Source organism: Pteronotus mesoamericanus, unplaced genomic scaffold (genome assembly GCF_021234165.1).
Source record: "Pteronotus mesoamericanus isolate MK-2021 breed Mesoamerican mustached bat unplaced genomic scaffold, CSHL_Meso_final scaffold_705, whole genome shotgun sequence".
In the NCBI taxonomy this organism is placed as follows: domain Eukaryota; kingdom Metazoa; phylum Chordata; class Mammalia; order Chiroptera; family Mormoopidae; genus Pteronotus; species Pteronotus mesoamericanus.
In genome coordinates this window covers 13,191,079-13,206,823 of record NW_026555326.1, presented here as the reverse complement: position 1 = coordinate 13,206,823, position 15,745 = coordinate 13,191,079, and the positions used below count along the sequence as shown (strand labels likewise).

Here is a 15,745-nt window from a genome sequence, read left to right as displayed (position 1 = left end):
TCACATTATGTCTATTGTTAGACTTGAAATCTCGGTTCCTCCTGGCTCGTAGCCCAATTTCGTACAGGTCTCTCAGGCCCTGGTTCTTTTTGAGGTGTATGATTCCAACTCTGGTTTCAGCTGACTGGGGAACTTCATCAGTTTATTTCCACAACACTTTCCCTTTAAGTTATTTTCCCCAATCCGCCACCTTCCCAGACTCCCTCTCATTCCCGGCATCACTTGCAGCTTCTAAAAGCACTACATCTCCCATAAATCTTAGCGTTCAAGAGGCTATACCCTAGGGAACTTCAAGACCCGAAATGCTCTCCTACTCGCCTCTGTGACTACCGCGGTGACCGATGGGGTTTGTAGTCACCTAGGAATTGTCAGGCGACACCCCCTCCCTCCAAAAAACTACTCATTCCAGAAGACCTCGCGCCAGAGGCGGGTTGCCCGTCTGTCTTTTTGCGCCCCTCCTTAATCTTTTCTCGAACTCCAACTCCCACTGTGACTTGCGCTGAGCTAACTGCGACGAAGAATGGGGTTATGGCCAAAGTGTTCTCTGGGAGTTGTAGTTTCTATTTTAGAGCGGCGAGGAGGGGGCGGAGTGACTCGGCGGCCATTAGCTGTGTGTAGTTGCTCGGGATTAAGAGCTTAAGTGAAGAGAAGCCCTATTCGGTGGAAATCAGCAATGGCGAAGGGCTCCTGCCGGGGCTAGCCCTGGAGTACGGAGAAGGTGGACTTGACGGTTCCCCGCCCCGCCGAGTGGCGGGGCCCCCTAGGCCTCCGGGCATCCCCGGTCTCAAGTAGGCCTAGTCTGCCGGCAAAGGCGCACCAAAAGCGGGAGGCGCCATGTCGCTGGTTGCTTACGCTAGCAGCGATGAGAGTGAGCCAGATGAGGCTGAGCCGGAGGAGGAGGAGGCGGCACCTACATCTGGGCCCACCTTAGGGGGCTTGTTTGCTTCTCTCCCCGCACCCAAGGGTCCGGCCTTGCTGCCTCCGCCCCCTCAGATGCTAGCCCCAGCTTTTCCCCCGCCGCTGTTGCTGCCCCCACCCAGCGGAGACCCCCGGCTCCAGCCTCCTCCCCCCTTGCCCTTCGGCCTGGGAGGCTTCCCCCCACCTCCGGGCGTGAGCCCGGCTGAAGCAGCGGGAGTTGGGGAGGGGCTGGGATTGGGGGTGCCCTCGGCCCTCGGCCCTGGCCTCAGTCTGCCCCCCCCTATCGGCGGTGCCGGGCCCCCCCTGGGGCTTCCCAAGCCAAAGAAGAGGACAGAGCCCGTGAAGATTGCGGCGCCAGAGCTGCATAAGGGGGATGTGAGTATCTGGGGAGGGCACCCCCAAACTGTCCGTCGGTTTTGGGGATGGGCTCAGCTGTAGGAAGGACTCCCTCCTATAAATGCTTCCGTTGATTCCAAACCATTGGGTCCTTGGTATAATGCGATTGAGCTGAAGTTTATCAACCTCGAGGGGTTAATAAGGTGTTTTATTCATGCGGGTTTCTCCGAGCTGGCTGGAGCCGCGTGCAGAAGGGCCACATACTTGGCAATGCCAGACCCCGGCTTAGGCCTAGGGACAATTGATTCTTCTCTTTTTTGTTGCATCTTCAAGCTCAGGCCGAGTTTTTTGTTTTCTTTATGCTGAGAACAGCGTAAAGTAGGGTACCTAAAGAAGTCACAGGAGACAGGAATCTTACACTTCGCTGAACATTCTTGACAAAACTTTTCCTTTGACTTTGAGCTTAAAAGTGTCAGAGCCTGAATGAAAAAGGGAGGAATGCTGGGTTGTATTTTTGAGGGCAGTTGGGAGAGAAGTCGAGCATTCCTTGAGTTTAGATCATTGGCAGGCTTATGACAGAACTCTGGGAGATTACCTTCCAATTTTTTGTAGAGGAGAAACAGTTGTTCAGTGTGTAGGATCTTACCTGATAAGGGGCAGGTCTGTGCCTCAGTTTCAGAGTTGTTTAGGTATTGTCAAGCATAGGTGAAATAGGATGCTTGGGTCATATTTCCAGAAGAGGCAGCCAAGCTTATTTTTCTGTATATTAGAGCAAAAAAACTAGAAGGCCTTTTCTGGAGTGAGTACTTTGGGGTATAAGGGAGACATTATAGGGGCAGGTAGTGTTTTAGAGTTACCCTGAGTTCCTTGGTTCCTTCCTTTCTTTCTCTTCTGAAAAGTTAACTGGTCAGTCCCTGGCTTACCTTTGGTTACCCCCCAGGAGAAGCTTGTTCTTTTACTGCTTTTCTTCAGACTTCCAGCACTGCCTAGGGGCCATTTCCATTCTTGGTACTTGCTGGCCCCTCAGTTTCTTCCCCAGGTATGCTGTTTTATCCCTCACCTCTTCGAAGTCTTGGCTTAAAAGACACGTTCTTGGTGAGAACTTCCTAGCCTACCTATTTAAGTGGGAGCCCTGGCTGGGGTACCTCAGTGGATTGAGCACCTGCCTGTGAATCAAAATGTTGCTGGTTGATTCCCAGTCAGGGCACATGCCTGGGTTGCAGGTCAGGTCCCCAGTAGGGGGCATGCGAGGGGCAGCTGATCCATTTTCTCACGCACCGTTTCTCTCCTTCTCTTCCCTCCCCTCCTCTCTAAAAATAAATATTAAAAAATAAATAAATTGCAGCCTCCTGTCACCCACTCTTTCCCACCCCTTGCTTTGTTTTATTTTTCTCCACAGCACTTACCACCATCTAACATAAGATATATATTATTTGCTTCTCTGCTACTAGTATATAAGCTCCACAAACGCAGGGCTTATGGTTTATTATACTCACTGTTATGTCTCTAGTGGTTAAAACAATGGCATATACTGAGTACTACCTAAATGTTGCCCGAGTGAATGAACTCAAATGAATATGGATTATTCATGGAAGGAGGTTCCAGAATTTTCCTCCTTATTTTGTTCTAAATTTTAGTCCATATTATTTTCTTTTTCTTTCTCACCTGAGTTTATCATTTTTAAGTCTAGGACCCAAAAAAGTCCTCTGCCTTGACTGGTGTGGCTTAGTGGTCGGGGCACTTTCTCATGAACCGAAAGGTCTCTGGTTCTATTCTCAATTAGGGCACATGCCTGGGTTGTGGTTTGTTCAGGTTGGGGGCATGAGAGAGGCCACCAATCAATGTTTCTCTCGCACATGGCATGTTGATGATTTGTTCCTTCACTCCTTTTCCCTCTCTCTAAAAATAAAAATAAAATCTTTAACCTCCCCCCCCCCCAAAACCCTTCTATTGCTGCACTGAAATTTACTTTGGCTTTGATTTAATCTGAAACAAAGGGAAGTCCCTGAATATGACAGGGGAAAATAGGTTCATTTCCTTGGCACTCTCTTTTCTCCCCTCTTCACAATCTTCTCCCCATCTTTTATCTCAGCCTAATTGTGATGTATGGGGGAAGGTGGCACTTTGAGCCAGTCTGCCTTCTTCCATAGTGACAGTGGAAAGGTTCAGTTCTAGGTCTGGGAAGGTAGCAGTAGAATAAGTTGCTGGTAGAGGCAGTAGACTCTTCAGTTTAGGCTGGCTGAAGCAGCAGGAAACTCTGACGGCTCCTAACTATCCCTTCTTTGTAAGTATAATTCACTAAATTCATGAGATGAACTGTAACATGGATAATTAAAGTTAAGTCAAGTGTTAGCTGGTTCAGTTTCCCATTTTTGTTCTGTTCAAGTTAGTGTTGTTTTCTGAACACATAATTTCTGGGGAAAGGTAGCTTAAGAAAATTCAGGCTGGTCAGGTGAGGGTGACCTTCGTCTTGTGCCCCTCCAGTTCTGAGCCTCCTCTGGGTCTAAGCTTTGTGTCTTGCACTTAGTAGGCTCTCAGTCCATGTTTAAATAAATGAATTAGTTTTCCTTAAGTAATTTCCCTGTAGAGTTTGGTGCTAAAGTAGGAGTAATTAACTCTGAACTCTTAATAATTAATTAATTCAATATTGAGCTACTTCTCTGCCAGGAGCTAAGAGCTCAGTAGTGAACATGATAGACCCTGCTCAAAAGGAGCTCATGGCCTGTTGGAGGAGACCAGCAAGGAAATAGATTTTAGATCAAGTCAGAGGAGAACCATGGTAGAGCTGGTGCCATAGGAACACACCAGTCCACAGGTTGGGGAGGCTTCCAGAAAGAGGAGATGTCGAACAGATAAGACAGATGAGTAGGAGGTAGCCAAGCGAAGAGTGGTGGGGTGGGGAGGAGGACATCAGGTAGAGGGAGCCAATGAGCGAAAAGCCTGGAGGTGGGAGAGAATGCAAGTGCTTTGGGAAACCGGGCATAAGGCACAGTGGCCGGAGCTTGGGGAGGGCAGGGGGAGGGATGGGGGCTGTGAGGGGCTGAGGCCAGGTGATAATGGAGCCTTGCTGTGTGATGCTGGGCACAGGGACGGGCCTTAAAGACTGGGCAAGCGTCACAGGTCACAGCGCGGCGGTGGAAGAGGTGAAAGACGTGGCGGGAGCAAGACTGGCAGAGACCACGTGTGCAGAGACAGACGTCTGGGAAAGGGAGAAGCCGGGGGGTGGAGAGAACTGGGGGTTCTGGGTCTGTTTAAGGGGAAGAAGTGATAAGGCTAGGGGCTTGATTGGATATCATGGATGAAGGTGAGGATTCAAGGTTGACCCCCTGCCTTTTGGCTTAGGCAGCTGGGAGGGTAGTAGTGGCTTTATCCTCATCTGAGGATATGTTTATTGATTTTAGAGAGAGAGAAAGGATCATAAATGTGAGGGAAACGTCAGTTGATTGCCTCATGTACATGCCCAGACTGGGGATCAAACCCACAGCCTTTTTGGTGTATAGGACCACGCTCTGACCAACTGAGCCACCTGGCATAGTGGTGCCATTTACTTAAGGAATTTAGGAGGCCAAGAAGATTGGGACTTAATTAGATTTAATTGGTCGCAAGTATCAGAAACCAACTCAAGCTCCTGGGCTTGGAATCAGGAATTAGAGATCTTTTGGGGACGCACACAGCTTCTTGCACATTTGATTCATTCTTTGTCTGCGGAACAGTCTCCTCTGCTTCTTAGTCTTTGTTGCAGGTGAAAAGTGGCCACCCACAGCTTCTTGTTTTTCATTTCCTTCCTTTTAGTGATCAGCCCAGATTGAACTACAATCTTAGTACCAATTCTGTTTTTCTAGGAGAAATTGGTTTGATTTGGGTCACATATCAATTAGCTGCAGTCCGGGGACAGGTTAGTACCATGTTCCCTCCCCAGGTGCATTGCAAAATCAAATTTCAGCTTTTGATTTATGTGAGGAGTTAGGAATGGTCCATGAAATGGATACTTGTCTTCTTTTCTCTTCTTACTCTTATTGCTCTGACCCAAGTTACTTCTAGACATTGCTCGATTGCTGATTTCTTAGAGGATGCATACTTTTAAAATTAGGATCTAGAAAACCAAAATTAGACGAGTAAGTCTGTTGGAAGAGTTTTCTGTCAGAATGTACATTCCAAAGCAAATAGGAGTTATCTGGATTAGTATTACCCATACTTTGAGGTTATTTATCGAGCCCTTGCTGGGTAGCTAAGTTGGTTAGAGTGTCCTGGTATGCTAAGGTTGAGGGTTTGATCCCCAGTCCGGGTACATACAAGAATCAACCAATGAATGCATAAATAAGTGGATCAACAAATCAATGTTTTTCTCTCTCTTTGCTCCTCTTTCTCTCTCTCTAATCAATACATTTAAAACAAAAATTAACCATTTATAAAGACGAAGAAACAAAAAACAGATTGTTTTCCCAGGTAGTGGAAAGTTTAAACCTGTGAGAGTGAGATTTCACTAATTCTGGTCATTTCTGTTAACCAGATAATTAAGAGTTGATTGACGTGGATTAAGCTAAGTTTTAGCTCTGGATAGAAAGGGAAAGAGCGCCCCACTAACAGCCGTGGGGCACTTGCTTAATGTCTGACATTTTGCTAGGCACTTCAGTGACTCTGTAAAGGTGTTATGCTTACTTTACAGGTGAGGAAACGGAAGTTTAGAGAACAGAGGTGATTACCTCAAACCACACAGTTTGAAAGTAGCAGAAAGTTGTATTTGCCTGTTAAAAAGGTAGAAGAGCCTCGGGCAATGAGACATAGGAAAGCAATGCAATGAAGGGTGCAAAAATGGGAGAGAAAATGATAACCTAACTGAAGGGCAGATACAAGCAGAAGATATTTCAGACCAAAGAGTAAAATAAGATTGGTGAATTTAGCTAATTGGGATTAATAGTAGAGAGAGAGAAGTGTAGTCGTGACTGAGTCTGGGTCTCTGTCTTTCTGTGCTTGGGCCTTTATTTCCTCCCTGGCTCCTGGCCCAGGCAACTAGTGATTGCTTTTTGAAGAGGGAGTCTGTCAGAACCAGAGCCTGGGATGATAAAAGGGAGGCTGCCATCAGGAATGAGGCTCTGATAGATGAGCAGATCCCACTGGGCTTAGCCTAATGGAAAATGTCTGTTTCCGTTCTTGCTCAGCAGTCTCGGGGTGTGTGTGTCTTGTCACTCTCGGCAGTTGGAACAGAGAGGACAGAGGTGGCCACTGAGGTTCAGGCTCTTGTGAGGCCAAGGACAAATAAAATACTTTTTTCTTAAGAGAGGCAGCCAGTTTGTGCCTCCAAGTCTCAGGAGTGCCTGTTCTGGCCCAGCACACTTTTCCCAACCCTAGGTGCTCTAGTATTTCTAGCATTATCCATTTCTCTGGGTCCAGTGGGACAGACCCACTTAGATGGCCAGTTGCTGGTCTTTAGTACTCTCTAGGAATTGACTCCACAGCCTCCATTTAATATATTCCTGCGGAAAACGGTTTGACAGTTCTCAAAAAGTAAATTAGAATTACCATATGATCCAGCAATTTCACCTTTAGGTGAAAACAGTTGAAAGGGGGGACTCAGCCTGACTGGTCTAAATGGCTCAGTGGGTTGGGCATCGTTCCACAGAGCAAAAGGTTGCAGGTTCAGTTCCCAGTCGGTACATACCTGGATTGCTGGTCAGGTCCCTGGTTGGTGGCGTGTGAGAGTTCACATCGATATTTCTCTCTCACATTCATGTTTCTCTCCCTTTTTCTTCCTCCCTTCTCTTCTCTCTTAAAAAACAAAACAAAACACCTTTGAAAAAACAGAAAAAGAAAAAGTAGGGGTTCAAACATTGTATACCAGTGTTCACAGCAGCACTGTCCACAATAGCCAAAAGATGGCAACAGTCCAAGCATCCATCCACAGATGAGGAATCAGCAAAGTATGGTATATAGTTACCAAGGAATATTATTCAGCCTTTAAAAAGGAATGAGACCTGGCTGTTGTGTCTGAGCACTGGCCTGTGGGTCAAGGGGTTGCCAGTTTGATTTCCAGTCAGGGCACATTCCTGGGTGGCAGGCCAGGTCCCCAGGTGGGATGTGAGAGAGGCAGCCGATCAATGTTTCTGTGGCACATCCACATCAATGTTTCTTTCCCTTTTTTTCTCCCACTTTTTCTCCCTAAAAAAAAAAAAAAAAATCTTTTAAAAAAATTCTGATACATGCTACAGCATACCTGGACTTTGGAGACTTTATGCTAAATAAATAATAGGCTAGACACAAAAGGACACAGTGTATATGATTCCACTTATGTGAGGAACCTGAATAGGCAAATTCATAGAAATGGAAAGTAGAATAGTGGTTACCAGGTGGCAGAGGGTGGAGAGTGGGAAATGGAGAATTGTTGGTACAGAGTTTCTGTTTGGGATGATGAAGTAGTTCTGGAAATAGTGGTGGTAGTTATACAACATTGTGAATGTACTTAATGCCACTGGATTGTACGGTTAATAAGGTAAATTTTATGTTGTATGTGTTTTACTATGATTGAAAAACCACTATGCTTACGTACCTACCTCTCACTGTCAGGGAAGTTCTGGAGTCTAAATTAAATACTGTGTGGTTAGGCTAAGCCCATTGCCATTGCTTCTAGTCAGTTTCTTGATAAAAGCTGAATTGATATTCTTTTCAAATGCTCCAAGGCAGCTGTATCTCCTCCTTCCTGCATCCCTCCCCAGGGTGACTGGAGGGTATTTGGCACATCTTTAATAGTTTGGATTACTCTTCTCTCTGCTTTTTGGTACTCTAAATCAAAATTCATTATCTTTTGTGACATATTTGGAAAATTCCTTGCTGAGCTCTCCTTCTGTTTCATGTTTTCAGTCAGGCCCCCACATGCCCAGAATTTCTTTTTATAGTGAACCAGTGAGTTTCATGTTTCCAACCTATTCCAGGATGGAGTTGGCTACAGTTATATATTTTAGCTAACTCTACCTTAGGGACAAAAGGTGGTCCTTATTTTATTTCTGTACCCCTCCAATCCTTTGGAACTTCCTCTGTGGCTGTAGGTGAATTACTGAATGTCTTTGAGCTCTGTTTGTCAGCTGTAGGGGGCAAACATTTATTTCTACCCCTCCTTCAAACATCAATAGACGTGACTTAACAAGAGTTTAGGGACTCAACACATTTTTGAGTGTCTTATGTTAGGCTTCTGTTTTAGGGGGTCTGTTATATTTAGCGTCCATCATGAGATGATTTATAACAGGGTTTAGTAGATTTATATAATGTGTTCAGAGAGAGGATTGTGAGTAGCCGTAGCAGTCCTCTAAATCCAGAAATAATGTGTTTCTAAAGTCTTTGTGCAGTTTTCAGAAATGTCAGTATAATGGAAACAAGCTGATATTTATATTATTAAATTGTTTTTTCTTTCATTGATTCTAGAGAACGGGAAAGAGAAACATCTGTGTGAGAGAGAAACATCAATCAGTTGCCTCTTGTCCCAACCCCAACCCAGGGCTGAACCTGCAACTCGGGCATATGCCCTGACCGAGAATCAAACCTTCAACCTTTTGGTTTGCAGGACTATGCCCAAGCAACTGAGCCATACCGGGCAGGGCACAGTCTCTGCTGCTCTTTAAAGAGACATGGAATTTTCTGTCCACAGATGATTTGGCTGTCAATTCTATTAGCTGTAGGGACAATTTGCCTACACTTTTCACAGTGGCCACTTTTTGTCACAGTATCTGAAAAACAAGAATATGCTTGTACAGTTTTATAAATGTAATCATCTTAAACTTGTATAAAGTTTATTTATTTTCAGATTGTTTCCAGTGAACCTGATATGTGAGATGTTAAAGTTTAAATGTGCCTGGGGACTCCATGAGACCCTTACCTACTCCATAGTGAGGTGGTTCTGTGTGGCCTGTCGGAAAGGAGATAGGTCTTCCTGGTCAAAGAGGAAGATGGTCAGGAGCCCGTTAGGCAGTGGGATTTAGAACAGAGAGACAACATTGAAATGCTTAGGTGTTTGGGGCCTAAGGCTTTTTCTGTGGTTGAGTTTGACATCTTGGCAGTCTGGAGGGAATAATCCTTGAACTCTTTAGACTTTTTGTTTATATATGTTTTCGCTCATAGCAGCTCATGCAGTCTCTAGAATACCTTCGTGACATGGATAAGTATTTCCAGCTGAGGCTTGGAGAGTTAGTTAAATGGCCTATTGGGGATTCCCTAGCCAGTAAGTGGCAAAGCTGAGACTCACATCTGTATTTCTGATTTTGTGCCTTGTATTTTCTTGGCTGTGTCTTATGGGATCTAGTAAGATCTAGTCAATTTGTATCTGAAGCCTGGACAGCTTAGCAGGATGTGTTGCAAAAGCATGGGAGGCAGAACTGATTCAGCCATTGTTTCGCCTCTCCAAGCCTTGTTTTTCTTAACCATAAAATTGAGATACTAATACCTACCTTGAAATGTTATTGTAAGGACTAAACGAAAGATTGTAAGTAAATTACCTGACACATAAGTATCCTTTTCTCTACCACCCTATCTTAGCCCTCACATTTAAATACCAAGACAGGTAAGTGGTTTTTAAAATATATTTGGCAGAAAATAATTAAAATAATTATGTATGGACTACTGTGTGGCAGTATTGAACTACAGGGCCTTTGCTGTCAGAGTAGAGGCAAGAATACACAGGAAAAATATAACATTTCCAGAACAAAACACAAATAAATCAGGATTAGTGTGATCCTATCCTAACAAATCAGTGACCCAGTAAAAAAGAACAAGGTGAGATTCACCAGGAAGACTCATCAAGAGGTCTTTCTTTAAGATTTTATTTATTTATTTTTTAGAGGAGAAGGGAGGGAGAAAGAGAGGAGAGAAACATCAATGTGTGGCTGCCTCTTACATGCCCCTTACTGGGGACCTGGCCTGCAACCTAGGCATGTGCCCCAACTGGGAATTGAACCAGCGACCTTTGGTTCACAGGATGGCGCTCAATTCACTGAGCCACACCAGCCAGGGCTCGTCAGGAGTTTTGAATAAGAAAGTACAGGGTGCAGATTGACGAGAGTGTGAGCGGTGGTAGTGATACAGCTATAGGGAGAGTGAGTTCTAACTCAAGGGACTTACATGAAAGAAAGCACAAATATAAGAACAACAAGTCTTTGAAGGGATATTTGAACCACACTTGATGCCCTTAACTCTTACTATGTTTATTACAGTTATTGGGATACTTGTCATTCTTCCTACTGAACTGTAAGGTCCTTGAAGGAAGGGACTTCTTTTGTCTTGGCACACACAGAAAATCTTTGAAAGACCCTGGAATAAATGGTCCAGGTTTTGCCTCTGGAAACCCACAAGCCAGGAGTCTGCATGCTCCAAGTCCTGCAGGGTGCCCTGTGGGCTGAGTGGACCAATATCATAGCTGTAACCCAGCCATGGGACACCAGTTGGGAAGCCCTGTCTACAGTACATAGCACGGGGTCCTGTGTAGAATAGACGCTCTCTCTCTTTTTCTTAATTAAAAAAAGTATTGATTTTAGAGAGGAAGGGAGAGACAGAGAGAACCATTGATTTGATATTCCACTGACACATGTGTTCATTGGCTGACTCTTTTATGTGCCTTGGCTGGGGATTGAACCGGCAACCTTGGCGTATCAGAACAGTGTTCTGACCAACTGAGCTATCTGGCCAGGGCCTAGAATAGGTTTTCTGTAATCAAAAGGTCCTGGTAGCAGAAAAATCCAGAAAGGAGAGATGAGAGGGTCAGCTGGAAAAGGCAGAGGATTTGAGTCCTTGTAGAATCTTGCAGGTGAGTGGGATTTTAGATTCCTGCCTAATCCACTTTATTTACAGATGCCCAAACCAAGGTCCTGAGAACAGATGGACAACTTTTAAGTTTCTTAGTTTGGGGAATACTTTTAAAAATAAAATGTTAAACTTGCTATTCATATGCCTTGCATCTTTCTGATATTTGAAGATACTGGAAACTGGTATTGTGTTAAAAGTTTAGATATTTTCAGTGTGAGAGCTTATATTAGAAACAATTCTGATGAGTCAGAGAGAGAACACAGATGACCTGTTGTCTTGCCCCAAATTCTCAGTCATCATTTGCTTGCTGTCTTTCTGGACATGAACAACTGCTTGGCAGACAATAGATCAAACTTGGAGAGGGAATGGATTTCTCCAATGGCTTTGACCTTTAATGCCTCATGGAAGAGTAGTTAACACACCACTTAATCCCACTGGAGTTCCCCAGCCCTGTGGTTATGTAGTCTACGTAAGTGGTTTTAGAAGTGAAGCTGAGATTGGGTGAGATTGTGGGCCAAATCCCATTCATCTTCTAGTGGGCAGACTTACAGGAAGAAGAATGGGTATAGCTTTTTATTTCCACCGAAGACTAAATGGGAGGAAATAGTTTTAATTTAAAGGACTAGAAATTGATGCCAAGCAGGCTCTGCAGCAGGTCTGGGGATGGGGAATGGAAGACGAGGGGAGGTCAGTGCATACCCCACTCTCTGATGTTTGAGAGCAGGAAGGGAGCTCTGCTATTGGACCGGCCTCCGTGGCTGTGCCTCTTGTGCAGAGCCGGGGCCTGGAAGATGGCCGCCGTCACCTGGTCCTTCACAGGTGCTTTATGTAATGTGTTGCCTCCGACGTTCTTAAACAGTGAGGCCTTATGCCATTTCTTTTTTCCGTAGTCAGATTCCGAGGAAGATGAACCCACAAAGAAGAAAACTGCCCTTCAGGTAAGCTTTGTGACACAATAGAAACTGTTTCTTCTCTTCCCATATTGCTTCCTGAAAGACAGCATTTACAGCGCCCAGCGGTTTCCAAATCAGAAAACTCAGGTATTTAAGGATTGACTATTGAAGTATGATTTTGTGTTACTTGATAACATTGGCTCTTGTGCTTCTTTGTCCTCTCCTCACTGTTCCCTGGCTATAGTGTGGTGGTGTTACCTCTCTTAAAGGACAGGCAGTGATAAGGAGATGAATTGGAACTCAGTTTGATTCATTACATTTCAGGTAAAAGGATTATTTAGGAAAGATAGAATAAAAGGATCAGTTGAAATGATGTTAGGGAACAGCTATGTTTTCTTTATTTATTTAAAAAATATCTTTAAGATTTTACTGTTCAATTAAAGTTGACATACAATACTATATTAGTTTCATGTGTACAACGTGTGATTAGACATTTATATAACTTAGAAAGTGATCACCCCTTTCAAGTACCCACCTGACATCATACATAGTTATTAATATTATTGACTGTGCTGTGCTTTACATTCCCATGACTATTTTATAACTGCCAGTTTGTATTTCTTAACCCTTTTTCATCCAGCCCCGTAACCCCTGTCTCATCTGGCAACCATCAATTTGTTCTCTGTATTTATGAGTTTGTTTTCTAGAATATCTGTGTTGTAAAATTGTCCATCTTCTCCTTGTCTCATTTTTAGCCTGGAAAATAAACACTTAAATAGCACTTACTGTGTACCAGGCGCTGTTCTAAGTGCTTCAGTTGCATGTAATTGATTTAATCCTTATAATACTGCCTAAGTCATAGTGTTATCATCATCCCTATGTTACTTATGAGGAAACTGAGAGCTCAAGGTCAGACAGCTGGGAAGAGGGGACAGAGCTGTGCTTTAGACTTAGGCAGCCTGACTATGGAGTCCAAGCTGTTACCTGCTGCATTTGGCTGCTGCCCCGTAATCAAGACCAGAAGTCCTCAACCGGACAATGCAAAGAAATTCTCTCTCCGCTGTTTGCTTTGTTCCCCCGTCCCAGTTCTTTTATTCTGGCTCCCAAGATTTTCTTCCTGTTCTACTCCACACTTGGTGTGGGTCAAAATTTGTCTTATCTTTATAAGGCGGTTGTCTCATGATTCAGGTGTACGATGCTAAAGCTGCCCATTTCCCTAACTCTGTTAAGGTGTCGATTCCACTGCTGAGAGGTCTTAGGGGGTGCAGTCATGTGGAAATTAGAAAGGTAACTGGCCAGAGTGACACTGTGTCCATATTTGTGATGGGTGATGATGGAGGAAACTGGCATGCTGAGATTGAAGGAGGCCAGTTGTTACCCTGTTACCGAAGTGGCTTCCTGGAGGAGGTAGACTGGCATATAAATTGATGGGAGGACACTGGCTCAGATCAGAAGACACCCCAGTAGTAAAGAGCAGTCTTCCAGGTGGTAGGAAGAGATGCATACTGTAGATAGAGAAACTGAGCTGTTAGGTGGAGTGGGGACCCAGCACTGCACAGAGATGTAGCCATGATGCAGGTGTTGTCTGAGAAGTCTTAACACTTCACAAGGCACCCTGAGGATGTGCTCCACCTGGCTTCTTGCTCGGTTCCTGTGACTCTTGAGTCTCTGGGGACTGCCCGGCTAGAGCAACTCAAACCTGTGAGCATAGAGAGCCAGGGGGAGGAGCCCATTTTCTGGGTGAACAGTTCTGTGTGGCCTGCTTGACTCAAAAATCTTGTTTATGTGCCTGGGCATTTCTTGGCCAGGGGTACCATAGTGCACTGGTACTCAAAGACCAATGACTTCATTTTGTTCTCTTTTTTCAAATTGGCCCTTTCCTCAGCCGTACAGTTAGACCATGCTGGCCCTGTAGCATACAGAAAGCAGAATCTGAGAGATTCTTATGATAAGTTAAATGCCAGGCTCTGGCACATCCAAGCTGAATATAGCACATCTGTACGACTTTCCTTGGGCAAGGGAGGGGCCTTTTGACAATGCATATGAACGTCTCTTTTGGACAGAGGCTTATTCTTGACTTTGAGTACCAATCCAAAGGAAGCAGCAAGTTTCTGTGTTAAGAGGAACCTTCAGGACATGGAAAAAGGTTGAGTGAACAGCTGGAGAGAGCCCTGGGCTTACTGGGAAGAAGGCTGATATGAGGTTAAGAGCATCCTAGTTGCCAAATACACAGAATCAGGAAAGGCTCGATGACAGAGGGCAGTGGGGCTGGGTTGGCATGGAGCCAAGCAAAACGGTGATGCCATCTTACCTTGGGAGAAGCAGCCAGCGGAAGGGCCCAGGCAGGACTTAGGCTCAGACTGGACCACTTGAGTAGGTGAAGGTGAGATGGCAACAGGACTGTTAAGATTTTAGGCTAGAGCATATATCCGTAATTCTTGTTCTTGACGTTAGTAGTACACATCATAACATTTCACTTGTCATTTTTCTTCCCTCCTTCCCCAAACCCGGGCTCACTAGGGATCTGGCCAGGGGACTGGTTTGTCTGCCTTGCTTCCCCAACCTAAAAACCTGACTGTGAAAGAGACTAACAGGTTGCTCCTGCCCCATGCCTTCTCTCGGAAACCCTCGGATGGCTCCTCTGATGCTAAGCCCTCCCGACAGGCTTCTAAGACCAAGCCCTCCTCCCTTGCCCCTGTTGTGGGCACCACGACCACCACTCCATCGCCCTCTGCCATCAAGGCAGCTGCCAAGAGTGCTGCCCTGCAGGTGACGAAGCAGATTACGCAGGAGGAGGACGACAGTGATGAGGAAGTAGCCCCTGAGAACTTTTTCTCCCTCCCGGACAAGGCTGAGCCACCTGGAGTTGAGCCATACCCTTACCCCATTCCCGCTGTCCCTGAAGAGCTGCCTCCAGGCACGGAACCAGAGCCGGCCTTCCAAGATGATGCAGCCAATGCCCCCCTTGAATTCAAGATGGCAGCAGGCTCAAGTGGGGCCCCTTGGATGCCTAAGCCTGGGGACGACTACAGCTACAGTCAGTTCTCCACATACGGCGATGCCAATGCTGCTGGTGCTTATTATCAGGTGGGTAGGAGGGAATGTTAGAGCATGGCGATCAGGGAGAGCTTTCAGCCAGTGACACAGCCTCTGGGCCATCACTTTGGCTGAATTAATGAATCTTGTAGTGGTTTTCCTATACTTATCAGGCCTCAAAACATACTACCTTTGTTTTTTTAAAGATTTTTGTTTATTTTATTTTTAGAGAGAGGGGAAGGGAAGGAGAAAGGGAGAGAAACATCAATGGTGCAAAAAAAAAAAATCGATCTGTAGTCTCTCTCACACGCCCAACTGGGGATCTGGCCCACAACCCAGACATGTGCCCTGACCGCGAGTCCAGCTGGCAACCTTTTGGTCTGCTGGCTGGCGCTCAGTCCACTGACCCACACCAACCGGGGCTCAAAACATACTACCTTTATTCTGAACCATATTTGGTCTAAAGTTTTCTAAGTCTTGACATCTAACAGGTAGAACCGCATAATTAACATGTATATTCTGAAAATTTTATTGGAGGAGGTGGTAAGAGATACAGGGAGAGGGCAGAAGAGGAGTGGTCTCTAATCTTAGAGATCCAAGATAGTTCAACAAATGTGGATGATGAAGATAAGTGAGCTGTGGCCTAGACTTCTAATTTCAGTGAAGCCAAGAGGAGTTTCTGGACATGGAAAGTACTGAGAACACAGAAAGGAAGGGGAGAGGTGGGACTGGGGAGGAAGGAGGGGATCTGCAAAGTTGAATGAAAACAGGGAATAAGC

At 45.2% G+C, this 15,745-nt stretch overlaps 1 protein-coding gene across 1 annotated transcript in view; it reads left to right on the top strand.

Moving 5' to 3' along the window:
• The first annotated feature begins 592 nt into the window (after positions 1–592).
• The window catches only part of PRCC (proline rich mitotic checkpoint control factor), a 34,756-nt gene continuing 19,603 nt past the window's right edge, over positions 593–15,745 (top strand). The window contains exons 1-3 of the mRNA XM_054562855.1: positions 593–1,293; positions 11,928–11,975; positions 14,451–15,017. Coding sequence (XP_054418830.1) covers positions 835–1,293; positions 11,928–11,975; positions 14,451–15,017 — 1,074 coding nt within the window. The 5' untranslated portion in view covers positions 593–834. The remainder of the gene's footprint in view (positions 1,294–11,927; positions 11,976–14,450; positions 15,018–15,745) is intronic.